General features: G+C 42.6%; 1 protein-coding gene across 1 annotated transcript in view; it reads right to left on the bottom strand.

The window, feature by feature from the left end:
• Positions 1-3,608: 3,608 nt before the first annotated feature.
• The window catches only part of LOC109917991 (presenilins-associated rhomboid-like protein, mitochondrial), a 24,883-nt gene continuing 19,672 nt past the window's right edge, over positions 3,609-8,819 (bottom strand). The window contains exon 9 of the mRNA XM_048604473.1: positions 3,609-5,154. Within this exon, the coding sequence (XP_048460430.1) occupies positions 5,040-5,154 (115 nt within the window). The 3' untranslated portion in view covers positions 3,609-5,039. The remainder of the gene's footprint in view (positions 5,155-8,819) is intronic.

Genomic DNA, 8,819 nt, shown 5'->3' with positions numbered 1-8,819 from the left:
TGGTCTTACAGAAGGGGGAAAAAGTCCGAATGCTTAGAAACATAGAAGATAGGAGCAAGAGGAGGCCATTCAGCCCTTTGAGCCTGCTCCACCATTCATCACGATCATGGTTGATCGTCCAACTCAATAGCCTAATCCTGCTTTCTCCCCATAACCTTTGATCCCATTCGCACCAAGTGCTATATCCAGTTGCCTCTTGAATAAATTCAATGTTTTGGTATCAACTACTTCCTGTGGTAGTGGATTCCACAGGGTCACCACTCTTTGGGTGAAGAAATGTCTCTTCATCTCCGTCCTAAATCTTCTACCCCGAATCCTCAGACTGTGACCCCTGGTTCTGAGACACACCCACCATCGGGAACATGCTCCCTGCATCTACCCTGTCCAGTTCTGTTAGAATTTTATAAGTTTCTATGAGATGCCCGCCTCTTTCGTCTGAACTGCAGTGAAAACAATCCTAAACTAGTCAATCTCTCCTCATACGTCAGACCCACCATCCCCAGAATCAGCCTGGTAAGCCTTTGCTGCACTCCCTCAAGAGCAAGAGCATCCTTCCTCCGAAAAGGAGACCAAAACTGCACAGAATTCTAGGTGTGATCTCACCAAGGCCCTGTACAACTGCAACAACACATCCCTGCTCCTGTGCTCAAAACCTCTTACAATCTTGATTGGCTGTCAATGAATAGAATTTCAAGGTTTCCACAGCTAATGCAGAGGTCAATATATCGGCACCATCCCATAATATTCGACATTTTACTTCAGTTTTTCCACACTGCAAATCTCCTGTGGAAAATATACATTGACTAGGTAGCGGCTGATTCACATCAAAGCTGCTTAGGTTACATCTAACAGGCAGTTTGTGAATGCCACCGTCAGATGGCCTGAAGAGTTCACCTGTCAATTGCTGGACACAAGGAATGCAGAGAAAGCTTGCAGTTACCTAGCAAACTAAAGTCAGTACATTTGGATCATAGATAGTAGGAACTGCAGATGCTGGAGAATCCGAGACAACAAGGTGCAGAGCTGAATGAACACAGCAGGCCAAGGGTCTAGGCCCAAAACGTCAGCCTTTCTGCTCCTATGATGCTGCTTGGCCTGCTGTGTTCATCCAGCTCTGCACCTTGTTGTCTCAGTACATTTGGAGGTGGGTACTTAGTTACGTAACTGATAGGAAACTCGGTACAAAACAGAGAATGGAGAACAGGGATTAAAGGAAATCAGAGTGGCAAAAGATAGAAAGTAGTGCTCCACAGGTAACACTGCTGGGTACTCAAATGTTGACGATTTACATAAGGACTTGGACCAGAAATCACAAGCACAATTTCAAAATTTGACGATGATATTAAATTGCAGGGGTGCAGCTGAAAATACATTAATACACAATGCAAAAAAAAATCAGAATCGAAAGGGTCTAACCACCAGGAAGAATTGTACAGGCTGGTCTCTTTACTCTCGGAAATAATGAAGGGCGACTTACAGGTATTAAAATATTTAATGTGGGAGTCATAGAAAGAATGCTTCTCATTGCAAAAACAGCAGACTGAGTACCATAAACAAAAGACAGGAAAGTCAAGAGAAATCCCATCAACCAGGGTTGTTAGACTTTGTTACCATGTGGCAGTTGAGGCAAATGACATAAAGGGAAAGCTAGATGAATAGAAAAAGAACAGTTGATAGGGTTCAAGGTAGGAATGGGAGACGGCTCAGGTAGGGAATAAACACCAGCTTATATATGAGAATAGTCTGTTTCTGTGCTATAAATACTCTCTAAAATGTCTCAATTCAGTGATCCACATATAATGCTATTTTCAAACAGTGATTTATATAGCCACTCAGTAGAGCATTGATTTGTGACATATTCGCTCCAAATTCTGTTGAAAACAATGTTTTTCCAAGGAACACTGAGTAGGTAATAGCAGCAGCAAATAGTTACACAAAGGGGCAACAGGAGTTAATCTGTAACTTGCTTGATTTACAATCATAGTCAATTGTGGACACAAGTAACAAAAATATGAGCAGATAAAAGCTCTGCCCGATAGTTTCTCTAGACTTCCGAAGGGTTTGCAAAACCTGACATAATTAATTAAAATTTAGAAATAACTAACTGTTATGTAAGGACACCATATAATACTATATTTAGTCAATTGATTTGGTTATGGATTATTTCTGGCATGACTTAGGGTAATAATGATAGCTGTTTCATAGTTGGCGTAAAAAGTAAGTACTTCATACTTTTAATACATTTCCTGATTTAGGCATAATATGGACATAGTGGGGTTAAACTTTCAAGGGCTAAGCAACATGGTGCAACTTACTGGAAAAAACAGCATTGCAACACAGTGCAACAGTATTATAAAAATAATTGCACAACGTGACAGAGCTTAATTGAAATCTGTGTGCTTTAACAGGGTGAAACCACAGGAATTGTTGACAATAGCCATTTTGAATATTTGAACATAGTGGTTGCTGGGAGCACAAGAACACAAAATCAGTCGTACATGGGAGCAAGACAACAATGAAATAAGATTTCCCGTACTCAGAATAGTTGGCAGCCTCAACATTTATCTGGGAACAGTGATAGCTGGTTTGTTCACTACACTTAATAGAATGACGTAGGTATTAGCATCCTTGCTTCTACATTCTTAATCACGATTGAAATCAGTTCCACAGTGCATCACCATCGGCAGTATTATGATTCAGCAGAATATTAACATGGAACCAGTAAAAGACTCAAAGGTGCTTATTTAGGAGCACTCAAAGTGACATGACTAACATTCTTCCTTCAAGGATTTGTGTGTTCTTTAGAAGGCTTTACTGTGAGCAAAGTGGCGCTGTGGTTGACTATTCACGGATTTCTTTTGTAGAAGCAAAGTGCTTTGGAACATCCTGACGACACGACAAAGTGCATTCCAAATGTCCGTGGGTGCTTTCATCAATTTAGCCACTGGCTCAGTGATGTTTAATGTCGAGGATGTCATTAACTCAAAGTCATGGTGGAGACTGATTCACCATCAATTAGGAGAAAGATAATGGGGGGAAAAATAGGGACAGGAAAAGTTGTTGGGATGGGAAGACAGGAATACACATTCCAAGGTTTTTGAAGCTCAATTCAGGTGCTGATAATTTGCCCAACTCAATATTGCATCTCTTCAGAAAATTATTTAATTCTTGGATTATACTTTGCATGCTCCAGCAATCCTTTCTGTTCTTCCCCATAATCACCCCTTTGAAGAAAAAACGCTTCTGCTGATATACAATGTGTACAAAAACCCATGAAAGGTGATATGGTTTCCCTTTGCTTATTCCTATCTGGTTTTAAATAAAGCAGAGATGACAGTAAATAATTTAACAACTTTAGATAAGGTGCTTGACACAAATAATTCGAGTAGTGCATGCAATTCAAGTGAGTTTTCAAGTCTGTAGAAGCACAGGGAACGTGTGTACTGGATCGCTGCTGATTTAGATGCATTCTTTCTTGTGATGTGATAAGATAAGAGCATTTACAGTTAGTGATCCCTATACTTGGTAGCACAAGAGGTGATAAGGTCATCTGTGTCACGTAACATTCAATATGATATTCTGCGCATTTGAATGTTTGACGACTGGAGTGAAGGTGAGAAGTTTATTTGCATCAAAAAGCTCACTGAACATTTCTGATTTAAAATGCAACATGGTGGGAGCAATGTGGTAAAGTGAACCACCTCCCTAACTGGGGAGAGACACAAGCCCATAATACCCCTGTCAGTCATTGAGAAATCCAGTCATCCTTTGCACAAAGGTGCACAGGTCTGACAGTTATGCTGTTCACTCACCAGAAACAGACCATGGCAGCAAAAGTCTCAGACTTCGAACCATAATAGTGGCAAACTACAAACCTCTGTCCCTAACCATTAAACAATGATTGACAATTGACCAAAACGTTCTGTGTACCAAAGCAATAATTAAAACTGGGATCTTAATAGTCTGCCGCCCTTTAAACCTGACAGTGGAGTTGAGATTCTTCCTACTTGGCTTCAGAGAACTTCTCAGTACAATGGCCTAGTAGTTCTCGGGGACCTAGCTTGCAGACTAGCAGTGGGAATTTACCAGGCCCACGATGTGGTAAGCTTGCATGGATTTTGCTGGTTAAATACCAGTGGTACCACTGTGTGCACTTTGGTCACATATGGATCTGGACTTGAGAGCTCTAGACTTGAGCTAATGGGCTTGTGTCTCCCTAATACATTCCGTATCAACCAAATAAACACATAACTTATGTGGATGTCGAAATAGTTATCTTTGAGAACTTTAAATTGCGGTAATAATTTCCAAATGCTGGATGCACTTGCCTAATCTGTAAAAACTTGAGCATTCATTACATATTCTTTCTCCAGATAAGGGAATGGATTTTTATTGTGGGAAGTAATTTGACAAACTTCACATCACACCGTTTAACTCGACCAGGGACAGACTGCAAAAGTAAATGAAACAAAAACAGAAACTGATGACAGTTAGCACATCTGGCAGCACTGGCTGTGACTCTTCATCAGAATTGTTTTGATGAACAATCAGCGAACTCGAAACATTAACTCTGTTTTCTCCCCACAAATGCTTCCAGACCTGCTGAGTTTCTTCAGCAATTTCTGTTTTTGTTTCAGAACCTCCAGCATCTGCAGTTCTTTGTTTTATGTCATTGCAAAGTAAAGGATGGTCTCAAATTCAAATGTGCTTCGAGCAGCTGATGGATTTTTAACAGTTGGTCTCAAGTCAGTTTTTTTTGGAGAGTTGGGGTCAGGTAATGCAGTGAGGAAGAGAAATGTCTGGTCAAAACCTTTTCTTCCAAATGTTCCTGTTTATTTCTCTCTGTACAGTCCTGTAAATAGTCTAAATACACTCCTTCAGAAGTTAAAAATTTGCCACAGCTTGTAGCTTTGCCTGAATTCAGGGTCCTGCTGTAAACTCCTACTTCTGCTGGGCCCAGTGTTTGGTTATTGCTTCTCTCCTGTGCTTGTCCCAAAGCATAGAGGATGTCACTTTTCTTTCTAAGTGCAACTTCTTGACTAGGATGGGCCACGTCCTCCACTCCCGGGACCCTTAGTCCTCATGTCGTGCCACACTTTTACCAGAGGTTCTCTGTTCTTCCAAATCAGCTCATGGCCATAAAAGATATACCAACTGAAAAATGACAAAGAACGTGTGTTATTTTAATTAAGCAGCTGCCACAAACTATAACGTCACTTCAAACAATTTACTCAAGGTATCAATTCTTGGAAAGACACAGCAGTCGCACAGGCAGAAAAGGACTCTGTACAAACTAATTTCAGTTAAACTGTATTACATTTTTGTGATTAGCACAAGAAAATCTGTAATGATTCAAAAGCAAAACATGTATAACAGGAGTTATTCCAGTTATGACAAATAGTAGCTCTGGGATTAGCTGGCTAGGTCAGTGAGGCCAATAAATGAGTTCTAATCATTAATAAGCAGGAGAATAGATGCAGATCTTGAAAGGCTATGTGGCAGATTTCACTCCACACTATCCTATAAATTCCCTTTAGTTTCAAAAAATCCTATGTACTTGTAATAATACATCAGAGGCAGAATACAGTGGATATAGTATTCTTTTGAGATGGGAAAGTAGGGGGATTGAACTGTGCATTTCAAGTTATGCCATGATGTTTCACTGCAATCTTCCAGCCAAATCCAATTCAGACATGAGATGAATGATTTTGAGAGTCTCAACTTAGTTCCTACTTCCATTAAAGCCATAACACAAAACTATCCTTAATTTAGCATTAAACTAACAAGGCCATTCAGGAGTTTCAGAATGGCTAATATAGAATGGCATTATGCAATACTCATAGAATCATAGAATCCCTACAGTGTGGAAACAGGCCCTTCAGCCCAACAAGTCCACACCGACACACAGAGCATCCCACCCAGACCTATCCCCCTGATCTACACATTCCTGAAAACTACGGGCAATTTAGCATGGCCAATCCACCTAGCCTGCACATCTTTGGAATGCGGGAGGAAACCGGAGCACTCGGAGGAAACCCACGCAGACACGGGGAGAATGCGTAAACTCCACACAGACAGTCGCCCAAGGGTGGAATCAAACCTGAGTCCCTGGCGCTGTGAGGCAGCAGTGCTAACCACTGAGCCACCATGCCGCCCTAGAGAGCTTTACTGATACTGGACAATATGGTTCAGCGATAGGACATGTAAAAGAAAAGATAGCTAACCCATATCGTATTTGCATCTAACCTGTACTCTACCTCACTTGGAATACTTGATGGTGCAAGTATCATCTAAATAAACCATTTCTGGAATTACCACAAGGCTAGCATAAATCCTTCAAAATGTTGGAACAGCCTCAAAACTGAACACCGAATTCCAGAAGATGCAACCAGCACCATACACAGTTACAGGTGTCATTCTTATGTCCAAAGTGTACAACTTCACACGTTGTTGTAAATATTTTCACTTTTTGGTAAACTTAATCTATGTCATATTGCTATTGTCGTCTTAACAATTCATTATCAATTCTAGCTTAGCATAACCTACAAACTTGACTACAGTCCCCTTTATTACCGATTCCATTTCAGTTACACTAATGGCAAACATGTTGCCAACATTTGCAACATTCAATTTTCCCCAATCTTCATCCAGCTTCCTAACACCCAACAAATGTACCATTCCTGCAAACAGGTCACTTCCAATTTTGATTCACAATGTTAGTTAATGCCTTTTGAAGAGCCACAGATAGGGCTTCTATTAATTCAACTGTTAAAGAGTTCTGTTGAATTAGTGGATACGACTGACCTTTTATAAACCTATGCTGTTGTCTTAAGCACTCTTCTAATCAGCTTACCTTTTTCAATTGTTCACTTATTCCAAACATGACAGATATTTCCCATCATTACTATAGTTATCTGATTTGTCATTTCCTCCATATTTTCAACAAGTGTAACATTTTCTAACTTTCAGTTCCCTGGAGCTATCACTAATCTAGGAAGCACCAGATGATTATAATTAACATTTCCAATTTTCTTTCCTTTTTTTTGCTAAAAAAAACTTCTGTAATTGGATCCTGTTTGTTTTTAATCTTATTCTTTCATTCTGTCCAATTGCTCTGTAAGTTTTGGTCCTGGGTTAACTCTACTGCTCTCTGTACTTCTGGGATCATGAGCTCTTTGTCATACGTGAGAATCAAGTACTTTGTCTACGTCCTCATCCTGTACCATTGATGAGCGTAATTTTTTTAACATGCCTCCTTCCATATTTCTTATTCTTCTTTGAGGTACTTAATAACATCACTAACAAGTTTTTTGTCTTGAGCTACTTAACAATACCACTAACAAATCCTCTGTAAGAATATGAGATAGTAGGAACTGCAGATGCTGGAGAATCCAAGACAACAAGGTGCAGGGCTGGATGAACACAGCAGGCCAAGCAGCATCATAGGAGCAGAGAGGCTGACGTTTCGGGCCTAGACCCTTCATCAGAAAAGGGGGAGGGGAAGGGGGTTTTGAAATAAATAGGGAGAGAGTGGGAGGCGGATAGAAGAGGGATAGAGGAGAGGATAGGTGGAGAGGAAACAAACAGGTCGAAGAGGCGGGGATGGGGCCAGGAAAGGTGAGTGTAGGTAGGGAGTTAGGAAGGGGATAGGTCAGTCCAGGGAGGACGGACAGGTCAAGGGGGCGGGATGAGGTTGGTCGGTAGGAGATGGAGGTGCGGCTTGAGGTGGGAGGAGGGGATAGGTGGGAGGAAGAACAGGTTAGGGAGGCAGGGACGAGTTGGACTGGTTTTGGGATGCGGTGGGGGGAGGGGAGATTTTGAAACTTGTGAAATCCACATTGATACCATTGGGCTGCAGGGTTCCCAAGCGGAATATGAGTTGCTGTTCCTGCAACCTTCGGGTGGCATCGTTGTGGCACTGCAGGAGGCCCAGGATGGACATGTCGTCTGAGGAATGGGAGGGGGAGTTGAAATGGTTCGCGACTGGGAGGTGCAGTTGTTTGTTGCGAACCGAGCGTAGGTGTTCTGCAAAGCGGTCCCCGAGTCTCCGCTTGGTTTCCCCGATGTAGAGGAAGCCACACCGGGTACAGCGGATGCAGTATACCACATTGGCAGATGTGCAGGTGAACATCTGCTTGATGTGGAAAGTCTTCTTGGGGCCTGGGATGGGGGTGAGGGAGGAGGTATGGGGGCAGGTGTAGCACTTCCTGCGGTTGCAGGGAAAAGTGCCGGGTGTGGTGGAGCTGGAGGGGAGTGTGGAGCGGACAAGGGAGTCACGGAGAGAGTTGTCCCTCCGGAAAGCAGATAAGGGTGGGGAGGGAAAGATGTCTTTGGTGGTGGGGTCGGATTGCAGATGGCGGAAGTGTCGGAGGATGATGCGTTGGATCCGGAGGTTGGTGGGGTGGTACGTGAGGACGAGGGGGATTCTTTTTTGGTTCTTATTGCGTGGACGGGGTGTGAGGGATGAGGTGCGGGAGATGTGGGAGACACGGTTGAGGGCGTTCTCGACCACCGAGGAGGGGAAGTTACGGTCCTTGAAAAACGAGGACAACTGAGATGTACGGGAGTGGAATGCCTCATCCTGGGAGCAGATGCGGCGGAGGCGAAGGAATTGGGAATAGGGGATAGCATTTTTGCAGGAAGGTGGGTGGGAGGAGGAGTATTCTAGGTAGCTGTGGGAGTCGGTGGGCTTGAAATGAATATCGGTTTCGAGGTGGTTGCCCGATATGGAGACAGAGAGGTCCAGGAAGGGGAGAGAGGTGTTAGAGATGGTCCAGGTAAACTTAAGGTTGGGGTGGAAGGTGTTAGTGAAGTGGATG

The sequence above is a fragment of the Rhincodon typus genome, chromosome 13 (genome assembly GCF_021869965.1).
Source record: "Rhincodon typus isolate 14 chromosome 13, sRhiTyp1.1, whole genome shotgun sequence".
NCBI classification, from domain to species: Eukaryota; Metazoa; Chordata; class Chondrichthyes; order Orectolobiformes; family Rhincodontidae; genus Rhincodon; species Rhincodon typus.
The sequence above is the reverse complement of the archived record's forward strand: the minus strand, read 5'-3'. Positions and strand labels throughout refer to the sequence as shown.